Consider the following 22,517-nt stretch of genomic DNA (forward strand, 5'->3'; position numbering starts at 1 on the left):
CTGGCATTGTGGTATCATTTCATACTTGCTGGGTGTCTTGAAAAGTCACCTCTTACCTTCTGTTCTACTGTGACTGAGTTACTTGAGTTTACGCTGAACTTCTCTTTCGCCCCTTAATAGTCTAAATTTTCTCATGAATGCACATGGAAGTATGGCTCCAGTCTCTTAATCAGAATGGCTCCAGTCTCTTAATCAGAATCAGTTTTAAGCTTCTTCATGATATAGGCCAGTTCGAGAGACAGCATGGCTAAACTAGCATAAGGCTCAAGTCTTGGTGAGACAAAATGCTTGCCTTAGAGGACTATAAAGTATTTGGGATACTGTTCTCTTCTTTGGTTGAGAGTTCTGCACAGAAACAGATCAAGACACAGTGGAATGCTGGGCACTTTCTGCTGCTTCTGTCAGCCTACTGTCCTAAGCAATAGTCTTCTCCGCCTAGGTATGAGTTGTCTTAAATTCTGGAAGAACCTTTTTCACAGTTATTGCCGATTGTCATAGCATTTCTATGAGGAATTTTCTAATTGTTTCTTTAGTAAAGATGGGATCTAACAATAAAGAATTGTATAGGATAAAGGTCATGAGTTAGCATCATGACACTGGATTCTTGTGCCAAGAAGATTTCTTTATTGTGTGATGATCGTGATCACGATGTGTATCTGCGCCATCTTGTGTATCCTTATCATCTTGTGTATCTCCACATATTCTTCTAAGCAAGCATTTTATATTCTAACACGCACATTCAATACATTTCCATTAATAATCCATTGGCTATAAAGCAAGCAGGTTCCATAACAAGCAGAGAGTTTATCTTATGCCTAGGTACAAAACACCCAGATCTTCTGTCTCCTTTCCAGACATCACATGCCCTTTCTTTGTCCACTAATGCTATGACTCTATCACAGAAGGCCACCAGATTGGTCTGACAGCCTGCCCTTGGTGAAACCATGCTGACTGTCTCGGATCTCCTCCAAGTCTAACATGAACCTTAACGTTTCTTCCAGAAGAATCAGCTTCAAGAATGTCCATGAAAATCATAAATATTTCTCATCTCTTACATCTGTTCTCTAAGCTATTAAATATTCACAGAGGAATTAAGAAAGATTTATTATGTCAACAATAAATGCTATTTTACAGCTCTGTTTGATACAGTTGTATGCAGTAGTAACTCTACAGGAATTTAGTGAGATTAAACAAGACTGAGTGCAAGGTGTTGCTCATGGGTTGGGCCAATCGCCATTACATATACAAACTGGGAGACTGATTCCTTGAGAATAGTCCTGCAATTAAGGTGTTGGTGATTCCAGCAGACTAAAAGCTGGACATAAGCCCTGAATGCCAACATTATATCAGGCTACAGCGGGGCAAGGGAGGTGGCTGATTGTTCTATGCCTTTATGAGGCCCTGTCTGTCTAGATGTGTCCAGATCTGGAGCTGTCTGCATAAGAAGGATGTGGAGCTTTTGGAATTGGTCCAGAGGAGGGCCACAAAGGTGATCAGAGGACTGGAGCACCACTCTTATGAAGGACTGAGGGAGTTGGGCGTGTTTAGCTTGAAGAAGAGAAGGCTTCCAGGAGGATCATTGCGGCCTTCCAGTTCTTGAAGGGATTTTGTTAGTGGGCATGAGCAGATAGAGAAAGGAAAGAGGAAGTGGCTTTAAATTAAAAGAGAGGAAATTTACTTTAGGTGTTAGGAAGAATTTGTTTATTCAGGTGGTTGTGAGATACTGGCACAGGATGCCCAGAGAAGATGTGGCTGCCCTATCCCTGGAAATGTCCAATACCAGGTTGGATGGCGCCCTTGGCAGCCTGATATGATGTGTGGCAGCCCTGATTATGGCAGGGGTTTTGAACTGAATCTTTAAGGACCCTTCCAACTCAAGCCATCATCACTTTCTATGATTCCATTCTGAATTTTCTTCCGGAATTTAGAAATATGGAGGGGATTACCATAGGAGCAGATGACATACAAAAAAATTAAGAAGTTGATAATGTTTCATATTGTTAATACCTTAATTTTTTTGCATATACGTAGAAATAGGAAGTCAGTCCTAAAATAGCGCCAAGCTTCATTTTTTCTTGTTTTGCCTTTAGTGTCCATGTATAGTTATATTCCACTATCTGTACAGTTGTAATCATGTATTTCATTTCAATACAGTGTTCCTGTAGTGAAGCTAGGATGAAAATTGCAGTCTTGTAATGGATGAAAATTACAGTCTTGTAATGACTTCAGTTAAAAACATAACAAGACGAATGTCAAAGTTTTAATTTATGACTGAACTTCCAGACACTGAGGTAGATATTTTTTAATTGTTTTTGATGGCAAGGTCAACAGTATTTAACAGGACTAGGAAGATATGGCTTTGAGGTATAATAAAAAAAATAACGATTTTGAAGTTTCTGATCTGTAATGCTCAGCATTGTTGTTTGAAGCAGTTCATCTAATAACTGTATTATTCCTTTCTCTCACATTTAGCCACATCACCACCAACAAAAACACGAGGAAGATTTTAATTTCAAACAAACATAGATGTCAGGATTGGAAAACCTGTCAAGCCTAAGTGAGTGTTAAAGACAATTATCATTTGAAGTCTTAATATCTCCTGCAGCATGCCTATTTTAAATAATAGAAGGAAATTAACAAAGAAATAAAAAACAGGAGATCATGTGCATATGTGTATGTCATGTGCTTCAGATGTAAATTATTTTCAAAACTAAATAAATCTAAGGAAGTTTCTTAGGGGTGGGGGAATGTTCCTTATTTGTGGTCACTGTGGATCTTGCACCTCTAACTTGTGTGTGTTGTGATGAGGTCTGATATTTTCAAAGATGCAGTTTTGAATACCTTGGCCTGCTATTAATTTACAGTCTCCAATAGCAGTATTCACTCCATCCATGCATCTCAAAATAGCAATGAAACTATAAAAAGTAGAAGAAATATTTTACTCCTTGTATTAATAATAGGAAGAGAGTAGTAGCCATAGGAAGCAAGAACATGTGTATATATAGTGCTGTATATTGTATATACATAGAGTCATATAGTGGTTTGGGTTGGAAAGGGCCATGTCCACAAGCAGTAGGGCAGAGTGGTATAGCCAGCAGCTGCCAGCACTCTTTGGCATGCAGGTTTGTTTGTGGTGAAAATGTCCTGGATGAGCTCATGCTACTTTGAAGCCCTACTGATTTTTTGGTTCCTTTAAACTAAAGTTCACTGTTCCAGACATCACAGTGTACAGGTAGTTTTCAGCACAACTATTATTCTTAGTGCTTCCCAGCATCAGAGCTCTACCACAAACACAGAGATAAACTGGCTTAAGGAAACTGAAAACTAACTTCCCCCAGTAAAAACATCCCTGATGCCCTTATCTTCTCCATGACCACAACAATGCACTGAAGTTATTTGTCAGGTCTCAGTAGAGCAAAATTTTAAAATAATACAGCAATAATTAAGACAGACAGTGAAATCAGGAACATTAAAAGGAAACTCATCAAGAAATACAACAACATAAATAGATGTACTTTCAAAAAACCCCACAAGCTCAAGAACAAAGGTATTAAGATAGCTGGGATGTAGAAGAAAGCCTTCAGATCATGACCTCAGGTAATCTAGATAATTTCCCATGTAAAATACATTATCTTCAGTGAGATTACCTATGATATGGAGCTATCTATCTATCTATCTATCTATCTATCTATCTATCTATCTATCTATCTATCTATCTATCTATCTATATGTATATATAAAAGGTGTAACCTATGAGATTTAATTGAGGCTTACTACTTTTCTTGCAATTTTATTATTTTGATATCAAATTTTTGAGTTCTTTAAAAGTGCATCTGTTGCAACCATATGGAAAACTTGTAACTTGGTATCATGTCTCAAACTCAGATAAAGACCAAATTTAAAACTGAATTTTAAAATGCAGCACCAGCTAAGGTCCAGTTTCTTATGGGTGGGAGACCAGACCTTGGAGCAGGAGAAACAACATATTTCCAGTTTTAAGTTCCCCAGTGCAAGCTAGAGATTGAGAAATGGCAACATGTTCAATGAATTGTAGCTGAGTTGAAAAAGACCTTCAAGACTGTCAAGTCTAGCTGCTGGCTTGACCTGCTAAATCCCTTCACTAAACCAGGTTTCTCAGTACTGCTTCTACGCATTGCTTGAATGACTCCAGGGATGGGGACTCCTTCACTTCCCTAGTCAGCCTGTTCCAATTCTTTACAGTCCTTTCCAGTGAGAACCTGAGAACGTTCTTGGTACAAGAAATATCCTCTAAACTTAGTCCTGTTTTGAGCAGGGATCAGAGCCGATGATCCCCAGTGATCCCTTCCAAACTGACTTAATAAAAATATTCACTGGCTTCCATTTTCTTTCCATTTTACTTTGTGATAACACTTTTTATTTGGAAGTGAAAAATAATAAAAGAACTTAGAGTGCTAAAGTGCCTTGACCATACTTCCTTTTCCTTTTCTCTCGCTCTCTTTGTCTTTCTTCTTTTTTCTCTTTTTCTGTTTTCTTTCCTCCTCTATCCCCCCCCCCGCTTTTTTTTTTTATTCTTTTTTTCTTTCTTTAGGGGCATGGGAAGTCTTTCATGGTGGTTTTATTTTTGCAGCCTATTTTTGCAAGCCAGGATTCTTAGCTGAGGGGGATCCTACAATAATTTTCAGTAATCGAGTACCACTGTTCTATTACACTTGTCAATTGCAGTACAAACAAGAGAAATGTGAATTAAAATTTGCAAGACAGTTACAATTTAGAAGTAATTTCTCTGGAACTGCATGTGTCTAAAATTTGTCTAAACTTACTAATTTGCAAGGATTTACTCTGAAAGGTTTCTGGCATTCTTCCTTGTAGACTAACTTCTGGATGGTTTTGGAATGCAGATCAGAACCTTACAATGCATTTTTTGTTTGAAAAGTATTGCTTGTATTAGGAGAGTCTACTTTGAACAATCATGAATAAGTGATTGGGCATTAGAAAATAAAGATCACTGCTTATATGAATGCTTAAAAATAACTGTTTCAGAGACCAGAATATTCAAAGATCACTGTAGGTAATCTAGTAGTTATGTTATAACTTTGGAGGAAGTAATTTAAAATGTGTTTTTCCACAGAAACTACTTGATCAATCTAACTCAGCCAGCTGAATTCCATTTAAGTTCATAAATTTTGCTGTGCCAAATAAAACTGGAAGTCCAGCCAATTCTATCATTGAGCCTTTGGGTCTGTTAGTGAGGTTTTATGGGAGGACTTTGAGGATGTGATTATAATCATCTATTACAACGATCTTTCCAGTGTCTGGATGTTGTATGAAATAGGACAGAGTCCTTGGTCCTCCTGGATTTTCATTTGATCTGTCAGTCAATTTTTCAGACCCACAGCACAGTGCGAAATCCTCCCACACTAGCCTAGTGTCATTATTAGCTTTGCCTGCTGTAATTACTTTCAGGCACTGTAACCTTGGCAACGGTGTAATACCGCTAAATAGGATATTTGTGGGATGGAGTACCAGGTATCTGTCTAAATCTGCTGCTGAATGTTACTTGGTGAGGATTGGTTATCTAACTCTTTTTTTTTTTTTTTTTTTTTTTTTTTTGTCTTTTAGCTGTTTCTTAATCTACAAAATTTCCCTCCTGTTCTTCTGCTGTGAAATCTTACTGCCAACAGCATTCACTTAAAGGCATCCAACTGTATTAGACAAGCTGTGTCACTCTTAATGTAATTGGTGATTTTTTTTAAAGAGAGCTGGTAAATCTCTGAACTAGGACTTCACTTACAGAGGTTTACTTTGTGCTTCACAGGACTGCAGTATAGAACAGGTAAAAACACCTGCTGAAAGCTATAAAGGAAGTGGTTTTCACTGAAGAAAAAACATCAAGGGATGAATTCTTCCACTTCAGTTTTATACAGTAGGCCTTTTACATCTGCTGGAGAGTGTCTTTTTCTGTAAAGTGAAGAACTGTTGCTAGAGCTGAAATCAACAACACAGACTTGGCTATTGCCATATCAAATATTTCAGTGCTAATCTTTTTTGTTTGTTTGGTTGGTTTTTTGCCTGCCTTTGGTATGTGGACAGTCAGACACAGCGTATCAAGCAAGAATGCCTAAACAGACAGGCTTTGTTGGAAATGTGACACTATTCATTGAGTAGCATAGAAGAGCAACATTCAGAAGTGGTTAATACACAGCAGAGAGGAAACTGAAATTCAGGTTTCTGTTTTCCAGGTAAGGGCTGTAACCTCCAAATTAGGAAATGGATGGAATGACTCTTTCCTTTTTATCTTTCTGCTAGAAAGAATTTGAGCATAAAAGACTCTTCCTGAGCTGTTTAAACTATCATCGAGAAAAAGCAATGCTGTTTTCTAAGCTTCACTAAATTTTTACTGTTTGAGAGTGACATTTAGAAGTGCTGGTCCTTAGGAAGTTTTATGACCAGCAGGCAGTATGGAAAGTGTGCATCTCTCCAACATCCCATCACCTGACTATCAGTGTTGCTGCTCTTTTGGAGAGGTGGGAGGTTGTTTCGCATCACAGAAATGGGAGATTCAGTCAGAGATTATTTTTGGATGGAACAAGGTCTGTTCTGTGGGAGCTTACTGACAGTCTTTTATATCAGGCACAATATCATAGTGACAAAACAAGGAATAATGGCCTGAAGCTTGTACATAGGAAGTTCCATACTAACACACAGAACTTTTCAATAACCGTAATAGAACACTGCAGAAGGTTGTTCTGATAGACTGTGGAGTCTCCTTCTATGGAGATATTCAAGACCCATCTGGACACCTACCTGTGTGACCTATTGTGGGGTACTTGCTTTAGCAGGGGCGTTGGATTCAATCTCTTGAGGTCCCTTCTACCCCTGCCACTCTGTGATTTTTGGATTTTTTCCTTCACCATTACCAGTGCACCCAGCTGGAAAGTATTATAGTGATATTTTCCCATTCAAAAATTAGAAGTAAGTAATGTGTGAGCTGCCATGAAAGCCAGCTATTTGTCCAGCAGAATTATTTACGAAAGTTTACTAGGGATTCATTTCTAACAGGTTTTTACATGTAAGGCCACAGAGGTAAATAGGATGAGAAAAATATGCATTATAGATGTCACATCCTTCAAGCACTCTTACAATAACTAAACTTTAGACTCTGAAAATATTGACTGATGTGGAAGTAGCATTGAATTCATCATTTTCATAAATATAAAATATTTCTTGACTTAACACCCTGTAGCACATAGTCTGAAATTTTTTGAGACAAGTCATTTAGAAAGAGATTCTGTCTTTTAGATTAGAAATAAAAAGAGATTCTGTCTTTTGTCTGTAAATTAAATTTTCTAATTAATAATTAGCAAGTCATGATCTCCGTCTTTGTTACAAGCAGTGTTTAATCCATGTTAATGTGTAAAGCTAAAGGGATGCAATGTATTACATGAACTGTAAGGCTCAAAAGGGAATAAATAAATCATGAGAAGTGGTTAGGCATGCTCTTTGTGAAATACTTTCTCAGTGTTTTGCCTGGAAGCTCTGCAACACTGGAATGCAGAAGTTCTTCTACAGAGCTAAGTAGAACATGTGATTTAAATTTTCACAGTTTTTGTTCATCCATTCATTTAGTATGTCTTTCCAATAGCAGTCCTCTTAAGAATAGAGAAGATTAAGTTTTTTATATTTTTGGCATAGTAAATTTTACTTTTTGTAGTAAACCATTAACAAAAGTGGGAGACATTTAGGATGCATCTTTTGTCTTGCCATATTGTTGCCAACCTGGATTTTTCAGGTAGTGCATCAACTTTGCTCAGGTTTTTTGTTTTTGTAATATCCAGTATTTTCCTCAGAATATATAAAGTCATGGAGGTGTTACCAAAGAATTTGAATTACTGTTTGCTAGACACTATAAGCTCAGATTATTTTTATTAAAAAAAAGAAAAAGGATTGTTATAGGAATTGATGTGTGAGAGCAGAAGTCTGTTGTACAGTGACACTGCTGACAAAGTCAGATGAGAGACTGTTTTCTTGTATACCTGGAAGTTATGTTATAGCCCCAGTGTCTCTTCACTTAGAGGGTCTCATTACTTAGCAGTGCAATGAAAAGAAATCTCATTCTTTTGCTCAAAAGTCAAAACCAAAATGTAGAGTTCTCTGATTTCCCTTGTTTGGCAGATGAGAAGAAAGAAGAGACTGAACTTTCATGGTTATGGATTTATAAAAGCCCAGTGGAGGGTAACAAACAGGCAACATCTCTCATGAAAATGTTGAATTAATCACTTAAATAAAGTCTAATTGGTGTATTCATCACTTAATCACTTAACTCATCACTATTTAATAGATGAAATAGAAGCTGAGAATGTGCCATTATCAGAGCTTGGCTAGAGAAAGAGAAGTATATGATTTCATTAACAGAAGTCTAACAAAGATATACTCAAACATAACTGTAATGTTTGCAGCTTGCTTTTCTGCTGGAATGAACAGCACTGTCTGGTGCCCTACCAGGTCTGGAGGGGTTAAAGAGGAAGCATTTCACATTGGTATAAGGCACATTGTGTTCATTTGGGCTGTGAAGTGTCTGAATCTCTTTAGAGAGTAATCTCTTTGGGCAGGGATATGTTATGCTTGGCAGCTTTCACCTGCTGTACAACATGGTGTACCCATACAATACTACATAAGATAATATCCAAGGAATTCAGTTCAGCGAGGAAACTGGAGAGCCAAGCAGCTTGGCTCAGTGAGGAAGGGTGTTCTTCCAAGGACATTGTTCTTAAAAACAATGCTTTGCAATGAGTGAACATCAAAAGACTTTAAAAGTTCATTTTAGTTTAGATAGCAGCAGCATCTAAATTAACTACGTCTACAAATAAGGACTGGAAATTTGGTCAAGCAGATTGTTATATACTGTAAGATATCTAGTGCTTCCTGTGTTTAATTTTTTTTTTTTTTTTAATGTGTTCTGTTTCTGTGTTACTTCAAAACGAAGGAGACATTTGGAATAACCAGCCCAGTGAATAGTTTGGTATAACTAAAATGATAATTCTAAAAAGTGAGGTGGTAAAGACAGTCTCATAAAGTAAAATATGTCCTCTGTGTCTAAAGGAGGCTGGACTCTGAGGCAGTCAATTGAAAATATAGGGCCATCTTTTCTAATTTAGAATAGTTACATTCGTTATCTTCTCATTAATTTTCTTACTATTATGCAAAATACTTAATCAGCTGTATCTGGTGAAGTTGTATACATCTTGATGATGCATACTCAAAGATAACTGACTGCACTTCAAAACTACTCATGAAAATAGTTTGTAGTGTGTACATGGGGCAGCAAGTAAATTCTTCAGATACAAAGTGGCTTGTAAAATACTTCAAAAATATTCAACAAGATTAAAGAAAAAGTGAAGAGTGGTGGGTGAATGTTCCATATCATTACTGACATGGTACTGAGTGGTTATGGAGATGTAATATTGTGTCCTGAAAGAATTCAGTGGAACTGTACAATATTTTTTTCCTTCTGTTCAGCTGGCCAAAAGTCCCATTTCCTTAAGATGTTCTTAATGAGAATAATTCCAGGGTATGGTGTGTGTCTTGTTATTTTCAAGCTGGACATAAATACATATTTTAGGAATAAAATAGTAAGTGATTTCATTCAAGGTACTTGTTGATAGCATGTGAGGATGTAGTTTCTTCTTTATTCAGATTGGAGCTCACTATGTCTGAAGTAATGCAGGGTTCACCAGGGATGGGAAACTGTGCCTAGAGACCTAATGATATTATCTTGATTCAGGAAAAAAAAACCAAAAACTTTTTCATTGACTTTATTTATGAATATCTGTGGTATTTCAGATGTGCAGGGGCCAAGCAGCTGGTTTGTCAAGAGCTATTTGCAAAGAGATAAGAAGTAGTTCTTGTTTTTTCACGTACATGTATTTTTATGAGACAATCCTGGGAAAGAAAAACATTTCTTTTTTTGGAATGTTCTTTGTTCTACCATGAAGTCCAAATAATCTGGGTCTTGTTTTCTTCTGCCTAAGAAGGAGGACCTCAGGGAAGACTGGTGTTTTGTTGGCCAGCTCCATAAAGAGCTGGAAGTTGGCTTTGTCTGTCCAGTCTAGCTCAGGAGTGTGAATGCCATCATTACATGACCACTACAGACCAAGCAGCTATCAGTCCTGATGTCACCAGTCAGTTCACCCCTGTTGGTGAGCAGCAGGTCCAGCATTGCATTTCTTTCATTGTTCTTGCCCAGTACAGGAAGCAGATGATCTGTTTCCTCAAGTAATTCAACTACTGTCCCAAGGCCGTGAAGTCCCTTTTCATGGCTTTCGGAACTGCATTCAGCTGCCTCATGGCTCCTCATGATAAGAGGATTGGCCTGGCATACTTGAACATTCATTTCTTTGCAGGGAGGAGTCATCTACAACTAACCCTTCTCTTTTTCTTTGAGGGAATAGCCTTGATACTTCTACCACACTGCAGAGGCTAGACATCTACACTGTCTCTTTTTCTGTTCTTCAACTGGTTGAAAAGTCTCTTGCTGATTCTAGGAGCTCTTGTGTAAGCATTAGTCATATCTTTAAGTATCTATTTATGTCCTCTTATACTTGCCACATTCAGTGTGAGAATTCCATTGTTTTAAAATTTTACACCTCACAGGTTGGTAACTGTAAATAAATTCTGGGTAAAAACTGATTTACTTAGGTGAATAATTGAATTTGCTTCTTTGCCAGAAGATCATTCTTTTCCATCTTAATGTTTGGGTTTTGATTTGTTTTGTTTCCTGATTATGAATTTACTAATTGAGACTCCTTCTTCAGTCTAGGAAATCCCAAAGCAGTCTGTATCAACAAGAGTTCCACTTTTTAGATTAACTGAAAGGTTAGTGCTGAGCACTGGGCTGTGCAAAATGGAGATGCAGACATTTGGATCTGAGAATCTCATTACTTCCAAGGAAGGAAACCAAGGCATGGATGAATTTCCTGTTCTTTGCCAGCTGCACTTCAGTGTTGTGTTTTGATTTGAGATGAACATTATCTAATCACAACTTTCTGCCCTGAATTTGCTTCCTTCCTTTCAGGAATGTGCACATAATGTACCTGAAGACAATTTTATTCACACTTTTCCTAAGTCACTGTAAATCTGACAGAACTCCATTACAGTCAATGGTGTAATATATTTACAAATCATCTTAGTATAAAAATCCTTAACAACATTCTCCCTAATTAAAACACGTATTCAAGTGGTTCATGATTTAGAAATACATCCTTTCATTGTTGAAACAGTTTTATTAAAATGTATTGTGGCTAATTCTTGAGGCTTTTCTGTTTTTTATTAACACAGGAAGAACGTGTGCTTGGCTAACTTACTTCATCCACTGTGATTCTTAAACTCATTGACTAATGTCAGCCAAATTTAGAGATAAAGATCTCGAAGGTAATTAAATTTTGACAGGTATTGTGAAAAATGTGGCTGAATAAAGAAGAATGTTGTTACATACATATTGGTGTATAAAGGTAATCTGGCACAAAAGTACTGATCAGAGTGGTTAGGGACTGTGTGCCAGTGCTTCATTGCTTAAGAAGCATTAGTTCCATACCTCTGCAGAACCCAAGAATGGGTTTTGTTAGCTTTTGTGCTCTTCCTTTGAAATAGGAGGCATCCATTCACATCTTCACAACAAATTTGACTGTCTTTTCTCATAACATGCTGCAGTAAATCAGAAGCCATGTGCAGGATTTGCTGGATTAAATTCTGTAGCCCAAATTAATCTATGCTCCAGGTTTAGACAGTCAGCATGATTTCTTCAGGGAAATAAACAGTCTTTGTTATAGATCTGCTTATTTTTTAAAGAAGAAGAAAGTGAATTTTCATCCATTTTATTAAGCACTGCGAGAAAACAAGATAAAATTAATTTAAAATAACTAAAATAGGATACAGATATGTGAAAAGTTTTTCTGATCTTCATCTTTGATGTATTTAAATTGAAGTGTAAATTTTGGCATCACAGGAATGTAGATGTATTCATAGAATCATAGAATTACTCAGATTGGAAAAGACCTCAAAGATCATCAAGTACAACCGCAGCCTAACCATAGTCCCCTAACTCTAACAACCCTCTGTTAAATCATATCTCTGAGCACCACATCCAAATTGCTCTTAAACACATCCAGGGACGGTGACTCAGCCACCTCCCTGGGGAGCCTATTTGGGTGTTTAACAACCCTTTCTGTAAAGAAGTGTTTCCTAACGTCCAACCTAACCTTATTTTGGTGCAACTTGAGGCCATTTCCCCTCGTCCTGTCACCTGTCACCAATGAGAAGAGACCTGCCCCACTCTCACTGTAAGCACCTTTCAGATACTGGAAGAGAGTGATAAGGTCTTCCCTCAGCCTCCTTTTCCCCAGACTATCATAAATATTGCAGATAATTAGGAAAAATATTTTTTTGAAAGGAACCTAGCAACCCTTCTCTTGTGATTTTATAATAATCACAGAATCACAGAATTGTGGGGGTTGGAAGGGACCTCCAGAGATCATCAAGTCCAACCCCATTGCAAATGCAGGCCCCCTACATCAATCTGCACAGGTTGTCATCTAGGATATAAATAGAAACTTGTCCCAAAGTGTAAGTGGGGTATCACACAAACAAAAATTATACACGCACTTAGCTTTGAGCTTGATAGGATTACTTCTATGTTGAATGTGAAGTTTGCTTAATTTTACAAAGAAGATTTCAGTGATTGCTTATATTAGCAGAAAGCAATGTTTCAAGTCTGCAATCTTATTCTGTTTCTACCAAGGCCAAAAGTTTTAATGCTGCATAAATTTTCTATGAGAACAAAATCAAAAAGTTAACACATGTAAATGTCTACTTACATGCTAGAAAAATGATGTTTTATGAGAGGCATTTTAGTTCTTGATTACAGGGACTCTCTGTCTCTCTAGTTCCTTCTGTTTTTGTTCTTTTATTTCCATATGGGCTAGCTACTCTATGCTTTGATAGAAGTGTGAACAAGCACACCCAACCTGATCCAGCTCTTTATTTTCTAAACATGCTGCAGGTTAGTAAATGTAGGAAAGAACAGAAATTCAGCTCACTCTTGCACACATTTCCCTAAAACTATTATTGATGGCAATGGGTAGTCAGGAGATCAGGAAAACAGAACACAACAAGAAACTATAAAAGATTAAAACCACCATTTCGAATGGAGATCATTAACTCAAGCTGTAACTCAAATATTTTTGCAATGTGCTAAATAGTAGTCTCTGTCCAGAGAAGAAAAATGAACCAACTAGAAACCTGATTATATTTGGGAATGTTATACTAATAGGTTTTCTTTTGTCCATCACCCTAAATAATAGAAATGCTGCACATCTGAGGTTGGGTAACTGCAGATTACATACATACACTTGTATATTTGTAGATGTACGTGCTCACTTTTAGTCCTCATAAATAAATGTACTTCTGCAGAAACCAGTACTTTTGTGCCTGCAGAAGTTGTCTAATATTTGCATACACATGGATGCACTCTAAACTGTTATTTAACAACAGGCTAATGTATGAAGATTAACTGCAAACTATTTCGCTCTATGACGAGCAAAACAAAGATCTTATGATTGTCTGTTTTTTTAATATTATTATTATTTTTTTTTAATGGACACTGCACGAAGTTTTATGAAGGACCTGACTGTGAGGTCTTGTTTTTCAATCATATCTTTGCCAAAAAGTTGTGTTGCCAACTACAGTCTGGGTGGTGGTTCGTCCTGGTATTTTTGCAGTTGTGTTATTTAGCCTTTCTTTGCTTATTGCTAGCCAGCATACTGTTTATCGTCTCTATGATTATTGTAGGTAGGGGGTGGACTAATAATTATGAAACACAGAGAGAAAAAAAGTTACTGCAGGTTATGTGTGCAGATGGAATAGGCCCAGGAAAAACAACATAATAAAAGCATGTAGTATGTGGTTGGTGTACAACCAGGATGATATCTATCCAGCGTTGCTATTTGAAAATTTTTAATCTTCAGCTAAACTTACTGTTCCCATCCAGTTATCCAGACTATGACTGTATCTCTTTTCAAACACATAGAACAGGCATTATGAAAGCTGAATAACAGGAGACTGCAGAATAAGCAATATTTATCTTTTGCCCATAATATTCTAAATAATTAAGTCATTAAGGTCCCATGCTTTCTTATAGTTGTTAATTTTCTTCTTTCAGAAAGTTCTTTCACTTGGAAATTGAAGCCAATCTAAACACACTTAACTTTTGTCTCTTCAGTCACTGTTAGGAGATAGCAGCAGTAACAGCAGCGTGTACATTCTGTGTTCAGTCCAGCCGGTAGTTAGATTCCTCTTGCTTAGTTTTAAGTGTGGCTTGTTCGTGTTCCATTTCTTCTGTATTCAAAATATTCAAGCAAAACTATTGTAGGCAGTTTTGTAGCTAAGTTTAGAAATAGCTTCCTGCGTACATTAATAGTAGAGAATTAGATATGAAAAACATCATCCATGCCTCTGACTGAGGGAAGTGCATTTTGCACTACTTGTAGTTCAGCATAATTTATTGAACAGTGGACTTGCTAGTACAAGGTAGTTGGCTGCTGGAACAGCTGGGTTTGCTTTGATTCCAATTTAAATATTGTTCGACAACAATCCAACAGAATTTGAAGGTGGTCTGATGACAGATTAAAAGTAGGGATGTGAGTTATTACTAGGACACGGGGTGTCTAATCCCGTCTCATATGTAGTTCTCAAATAAACTACAAATCATCTAAGTAAAATGTAAATCAGAGATACAGCTCTGGTCACATTGTTGTAGGTCAGCATGAACAGTTATGTAATAGCTAAGAAACAATAAAATGTATTCAATAAACAAGATCACCTGTCTTGCTTACTTAACTGTGGTGTGTAGAATTACGTTAAAAATGATTATACATTTCATTACATGTGAAGAAACTGCAAGGAAAAGTAACAGAAAAGTTTATGCTATGATTCATTTAGGAGTTTTTAAACTCCTTTAATTTTAAACTAACTTTAGTAAACTTTAGTAAAAGTTTAAAAATTTAACTTTAATTTTAAGTTATTTAACTTAATTATTCTATTAAAAGCTATTAGCTATTATTTTAAGTGTGTGGTTTTAAAAACTTCAGAATTCTTGACATTCGTTTTTGTGTAACAGAATACCTCTGAAATCAAAGGCAATCCCAATCATGAAGAATTTGCCCACACATTATGACTGTATTGAAAACTTTATTGAAAAAGAAGAAAATTGTGCTTGCAATTTTTTGTTAATTTGGGCAAGTACGGAGAAATTACCTTTGAGGCATTAGGATCTAAGCTGCATAGTTTTTTACAGTTGATTATGATAAAGTTAAGATGCCACAGCTTTCTAAGTCCCATCTTCTTTCTGATGCTTTTCTCATTTTTTGTGAGTCGTTTGATGTATATATTAGCATATTTTCCAGTTCAAACCCAGTATCCCACTACCCCAGATCCCAGATCTCTCTGTGGCTTCTCTAAAGATTAAATAAGAGGTTGAGAAGAAATCTTATTTTATTTTTGAAGAAAAACTAAATCTAGACATCTGCTATTGAATGAGAGAAGAGCTCAACTGTGTTGAGCAATGGGACAAGGAGTAATGACCTAAAACTTGCACATAGGAAGGACATACAAACATGCAGAGGAGCTTCTTTATGGTAAAGATGACAGAGTGCTGGAACAAGTTGCCCAGAGAGATTGTGGAGTCTCCTTCCATGGAGATATGCAAAACCTGTCTGGATGCCTACCTGTGTGACCTATTGTTCAGTAACTGCTGTAGCAGAGGGGTTGGATTTGATTATCTTGATGTATCTTCCAACCCCTGCAATTCTGTGATCTTTGCAGTAACTCTAATGTTTAACAAGCAGAGCAAAGAAAAGTTATTTTGTGCTACAAAGTCATACCTTGCCTGTATCTCATTGGACACGTATGGAACAGAAGATGTAGGTGTCTCGCTCCAATTTGTAGGAGGGAGGCAAGGTTCTTTGATATGTGTATACCCGGCGTGAGATTAAGAAGCAAAGGTTCAAATGTTGGTCCAACCAGTTTATTAAAGTCCTTGCTGTTTTTAGGGAGACGGGGAAGGGAAGGTAGGCGATAGGGAAAGTAGGAAATATAAGCAAAGAGTCTTTGCAGAGAGCAAAAGAGATAGTCACCACTGTGGGTCCAGCGAGGTACACAGTAGGTCCGTTGATCTCAGGAACTCGTCTGATCACTGCGGGGGATGGGAGACAGCCAGGGAGCTCCGCAGCAAGCCGGTCTCAGGGTTCTTCCGACAAAGTTTTCCCCTCAGGGAATTCTCCGTCAAAGATGTCTTTGGGAGTTTGTCTCCAAAGTCCCCAGTTTAGCCAAGGCCTTTTATCCCCCATTTCGGTGGGGGTTTTTCTTCTTCTTTGAAGTTTGACTCAGCATTTTTGGGAACGTATCTCGAGCAAACACTGAACTTCAAAGCAAGCAGATAAACACACTTTGTAGTAGGGATTTAAACCAGCTTTTGTGATATTCCTGGCCCACAGATGAGCCAGCAAAGGAGGGGGGGGGTCTCTGTTGCCAGACACAAGCATTATCGCCTTCTTCAGTGGTCAGCTCCTTCGAGCAGCACCCCTGAAGAAAACTGCTCGTCCTGCTTCTGCTTATCTTTGCAATCGGAAGCAGAAACACTATGGCACAATGACACCCACCACCCACCCCCAAGGACACTTAACAGTTGTTAGTCAGAGTCTTATCATCAGGAAGGCCTCATGAAGCAAACTTTGAGACAACAAAAGAAAACCAGTTCTGACTTTCACAGTAGAAAATGACATTTTAAAAAGTGATTGTTGCTTCAAATTGGTATAAAAAATTAGTGAATAGTAATGGTAAGTAAATGGTAAATTTAGAGTTTCTCTTGGCCTCAGTAGAAGTCCCATTTAAAAAAGGAATAAATCACAAGCAGGTGATGATAAATAAGATTAACGTGATCAGAACATTCAGTAGCAATGATTTGACTTCATAAGTTAAATGCGTTCAAGAATAGAACTGTTTGTATTCTCCTAGGATCCTTTCTGATATTTATTGATGGGGATGATTATAAAGGGAAAAGGGTAGGGTGCATTATGCATGCTGTCAGTTTGCCATCCCTTCTCACAGTAATGTAATCCTTTAATTGATTAGGAGTGTGCTCAAATTATCAGAAGAGTGGAAGTGGATAAAGTGACAGTGCTGGAAAGAAAACAGGTTGAAGCAATCAAGAATCTTTGGGAAGACCCAGGAATTCAAGAGTGCTATGACAGACGGAGAGAGTACCAGCTCTCAGATTCTGCTAAGTAGTAAGTACTCTACATAAGCACAAGAAGAACCCAGACTTAATGAAGTTAAAGTTCTGTCTGGTTTTATTATCTATCCCTATGTCTCTGTTGGCCTGCAATAGACAGAAGATTTTAAGGTGGGATAGTGAAACAATTTAATCTGAGATTTTCTGAAGGTCCTGGAAACATCAACCCTCCCAGCTTTGAGTTCAGCACAGCTGGTACCTAACTGAGTTTCCCATAGGGGAAATCATGGAAATCAGCTCTAAAAAGTACATTAACAACAAACAGGCATTTCACAAAGCTTATAATTATACTAAAATTTTAGACTGTAGGTAAAAATGAAGACGATTCAGTAGTTTTCCTGGAACTTAATTATGAAAAATGATAGCTTTAAGAGAACAGAAAAATTACATTTTTGTTTATAACGAAGTTGAGATGTTGGATTCCAGTGAGGAACATTTAGATTGGGCATTTATGGTAAACTTGGGATTCAAAATGGTTATACTTGGAAAGCATTCCACATGACAGCCTGTTCTATCTATCTTCCTTTTCTATGAAGTCAACTAAAATTGAAAATGAGTTCTATTTTAGGTTTGATTAAGTATTTATTTTACTGTTAATTACAATTGAGATCTTTAACAATTTGTGACATTTCTGGACAGGAGGAATTTTCTCATCCAAAATAGAAAACTTGGAAAAAGTGAGAACATTTTTTATTTTTTTTGTGCCCAAGTGAGGGATGACTGGGCAGCAATAGGAAGAAAAAGCTCTGATCTTCTCCTTCTTTCACCAAATAGAAAGAGGGAATCAGTGCTTAAATTTGTTTTCTGCTATGATCACCTTGAACGATTTGGAATACAGTTTACACTTTCTGCAGGCCATGTTAGCATTTTTGGATGATCAAGTGTTGCCGTCTAGTGTTGTGAAGATAGAATGCAGATGAGTACACCTGGCATAAGTTCCTTGTTTATGACTTCCTCACACTCTGCTCATTTATTTCAGCACAACAGTGTTATCCTAGAAGCTAATCCCAGCTGTATATGAAAAGCATATGAGTCTTGTGCAGCTAAGGAAGGCTAAGTCAAGAATGATGGCATGGACAGAAAATGCATTAAATGCATTGTCTTCTGTATAAAATATATAAGGTTGATACATTCATGTGTGCAACACTTTACATTAACTATTCTTCTGAATCCTATCCAGCAGCCTTTGAGGTTTGTGTGCAATATTAGCATCACAGGAGAAGTGCCTGGAGGTAGAAAAAATGTTGCTAAACAATTACATTAGCAAAGATTATACAAATAAATCGTTTTTTTTTTTTGTTTGTTTGTTTGGTTTTTTTTAATATTCTGTCTGAATCATAGACATAGGTGTCAAGTAAGTGGAAGTTTTTATAGCTTTATGCCAGCAACAATTCTGCTTACACGAACTGAACAAATGGTATTTCTCTTCATTTGCTTTTGTGGGAAAAGTTTTGTACTGCTGATCAGCGCCCTTGTTTTGAATCTGTTGATTGAATGACTAGAGTGCGTTAATCTTGCTTCTTTTGTGTATTTAACTTTTCAGTTATCTTACTGACATTGATCGTATTGCTATGCCCTCGTTTGTGCCAACTCAGCAAGATATTCTTAGAGTCAGAGTGCCAACTACAGGAATTATCGAGTACCCTTTTGATTTAGAAAATATTATATTTAGGTAAGATAACCTGTTGAATGGTTCAGTGGTCAGTAATGAAAGTAGTTGCTGAAACTTGACTTCTAAGGTCTTCAAGCTTTTGCTTTCAGTTGATATGGTATTGATATAGTATATATATTCAGCACTTTGCTGTCTGGATTTAGTCCTCAAATTTCTCATGATAGAAACTATTCAAAAACATAAATTTTAAAATATACATTAAAAAAGCTATTCTATTCAAACAACTCAATTACTGTATATTCTGATCAATCTGTTTAATTACAAAGTCTGGAAGTTTGGGAGGGGTGGGAGGTGGGAAGGAGGTGCAGAGGAAAGGCATTTTAATAATAGTCATATCAGAATATATTTTTTTTCCTCTTTTGAACTAACAGTTACTACCTCCCAAAATTGATTATTGTAGGAAACAGCTAAATAATCCCCTCAGATTTTTTCTGGTCTACCATAGGATTTTGATGTGGAAGTAAGATATTTGTGAGAGTTTTGATTGTTGAGTTAGGAGATGTGAATAAACTGTATCAGAGGAGGAACAGAAGGGATATTGGAGTTGGAGGAGAAGCAAAATGGTTCATGTTTAGATCCGCTTTTGTTAAAACATCTACCAACAGAGCACAATATTTTGTACTTAAATTTTAAACAGAACAATGCTAATATACAAAATCCATGGTTCAGGTGTATTTCAGTTAGGCAAGCTATTACAAGGCCCTGGAGTACATTTAAAATATATAAAGTCATTTACGACAATGACTAATATGTTAACTTCATTTCTTGTTAATAGGATGGTGGATGTGGGTGGCCAAAGGTCAGAAAGGAGGAAATGGATTCATTGTTTTGAAAGTGTTACTTCCATCATATTCTTAGTGGCATTAAGTGAATATGATCAAGTATTGGCAGAATGTAACAGTGAGGTAAGGAGTGGATGTATCTTCATTATGTACAGGAAAAGGGATGAACATTATTAAGAAATACAGCATTTTTATGCCTTTCCTAAAATTATTCATGCATACTGGAACTACATTGGGAAGTTCATCAAGCAGTCTTGAAGTTATATTAAAATTAGGAGCCTGCCTGTAAAAAAGTGGAATCTACCTTAAAGTAAAACACAATCTTAACATATTTTAAATGTGTCATATATATGAAAATGACCATCAGCAGTATTCTAAGTGAAATTCCTTTAATCATCATTCTTTATTAAAATCTCTGTCACTTCAGAATAAATTTGTGTATGAATTAAAGAGAATGAAGACAAAGTAAATTTAAGTTCACCTCCTTTCCAAGGTTAGAAAATGTAGGATGAGCTATCCCATCTGTTCCAGAATGCCATCACCAGCAGAGGCCAGATGTTGCTAGGAACAACAAAATAGTGTGAAAAACAAACGCGGCTTCACTTGCTGAAGGGTTATTTATTGTAATTTAAGAATGAATCTTCAAAGATTCATGTCATCTTTTGACATATGATCATGGGTGACTAAGTAATCTTATTTTTAGTTCCACCACCATTTTGTTGTGTTTACTTTGGACATTAGGAAAGAAGGTAAATACCAAAGTGGCTACCATCACAGATTTGTGTCCAGTAACTTCAACCAGCGATCTCCAAATATGCTGTTCCTTAAGTCTCTCTTGAAATGGACAGCATGATTGTTAGTATGGCTGATTACTTACACTCTTGTCCTTTAGCTCTGTTACATTACAGAATCATAGAATGGATTTGTTTCCGCCCCACTACTCACATAACAGGGCCAAATCAGCCCATAAATTGTTGACAGAGGGGAGCTTTGAGATGACCTATTTTCAACACCTCTGTCACCAGCAGGATTGCCACCCTCCAGATCTGACTGCCCAGGATTCCATTCAACCTGGTCTTGAATGCCTCCAGAGATGGGGCCGCCACAGCATCTCTGAGCAACTTATTGCAGTACCTCACCACCTTCTAAATAAAACATCTATTTATAGCATCCAACATAAATCTCTCTTTTAGTTAGACCCCCCAACTCCCCCACCACAGCACTGCTCTCAAGTAATTGTTCTTCCAGTCTGTACATATCTGGGGTTGCCTCAACCCAAGTGCAATACCTTGCACTTGGTCTTGTTAAACCTCATCTGATCCTCATGTGATCACTTTTGGGCATGTCCAGGGCCCTTTGGCTGGCATCCCTCCCTTCTATTTTTAAAACTACATCACTCAACTTGGCTGAGGATACATTCAATCCCTGTCACTGATAAAGATATTTAAGAGCTCTAGTCCCAAGAGAGGTCCCTGGACAGTACTCTTGACTGATCTCCACCTCCACACAGACCCACTGACAACAGCCCCCTGACTGTGACCATCTAGACAGTTCTTTATCCACTGAATAGTCTAGCCTTCAAACCCACATCTCCAATTCAGAGATAAGGATGTAGTGTCAGAATCAAAGGCCTCGCACAGCTCCAGGTAGACAATCTTTTGCCCTTCCTTTGTACACTGATGCAGTGACTCCAACATAGAAGGCCACCAGATTGGTCAGGCACAATCTGCCCTTGATGAAGTTGTGCTGGCTTTCAGATCTCCTCTACATCTCATATATGCCTTAGCATATCCTTCTGGGAGGATCTGCTCCACAGTCTTTCCAGGCACAGGTGTGAGGCTCACTGATCTGGAGTTCTCCAGGTCTTCCTTTCTCCCTTATTAGAGGGAATTATAGAATACCTACAAAGATCAATGAGTCCAAATCTTGGATCTATACAGAACCACCTCAAATTCAAACCCTATGTCTGGGAGCATTGTCCAAACACCTCTGGAACTCTGATAGCCTGAGGCCATGACCAGTGCCTTGAAGAGCCTGCTCCATGCCAACCACCTCCACCTTAACTCAACCTGATTCTGCCCTGATGTTCTTCTATGCCTTCTGCTCAGGTCTTGCTGCTGTCACCAGATAAGAGATCAGTAAGATGGGAGATCAGATGTATCCTGCCTCCCACTGGTGAGGTCAGCTGAGACTTTCACTGAGCAGAGACTTTCACAGGCCTTACTAATTAATTCATACAAAGCCTCCAATAATCAAGGCTTACCTTGATTTCTTGTCCCATTTTCCCATTCACAGTGGTGGTCCAAAAGCCAGTAAATTTTATTTTATAAAATATAGAACACAAACAGTAATAATCAACTACTACAATTTACAATTGTAGTAGTTGATTACAATTTTGCTTAATAAAAGTTATGTGTATATATATATAAATGCACAAATTAAACAAAAAAGACTTTAAAAGAAGCCTTTATGATCTCTGGTTAATAATTTACACATGCTGCATTTTAGAGAGTTGTAACTTCATATTAATTTTTGTTGTAGAATCGAATGAAAGAAAGCAAGGCCTTATTTAAAACCATCATTACATACCCGTGGTTTCTGAATTCTTCAGTCATTTTGTTTTTAAATAAAAAAGATCTTCTAGAAGAGAAAATCATGTATTCCCATCTAATTAGCTACTTTCCAGAATACACAGGTAAGCATTCATCCTTGACTATGCTGACAAAGATACATAAATCAG

General features: G+C 37.2%; 1 protein-coding gene across 4 annotated transcripts in view; it reads left to right on the forward strand.

The window, feature by feature from the left end:
• LOC107306238 (guanine nucleotide-binding protein subunit alpha-14) overlaps positions 1 to 22,517 on the forward strand; it is a 52,331-nt gene that overhangs the window by 26,783 nt on the left and 3,031 nt on the right. For all 4 annotated transcript variants that reach the window (XM_015849193.3, XM_085529925.1, XM_032441372.2 and 1 more), the window contains 4 exons: positions 17,164 to 17,318; positions 18,867 to 18,995; positions 19,771 to 19,900; positions 22,319 to 22,472. In XM_015849193.3, the coding sequence (XP_015704679.1) occupies positions 17,164 to 17,318; positions 18,867 to 18,995; positions 19,771 to 19,900; positions 22,319 to 22,472 (568 nt within the window). The remainder of the gene's footprint in view (positions 1 to 17,163; positions 17,319 to 18,866; positions 18,996 to 19,770; positions 19,901 to 22,318; positions 22,473 to 22,517) is intronic.

Source organism: Coturnix japonica, chromosome Z, assembly GCF_054131305.1.
Source record: "Coturnix japonica strain WE chromosome Z, WE-NBRP24, whole genome shotgun sequence".
NCBI lineage: Eukaryota > Metazoa > Chordata > Aves > Galliformes > Phasianidae > Coturnix > Coturnix japonica.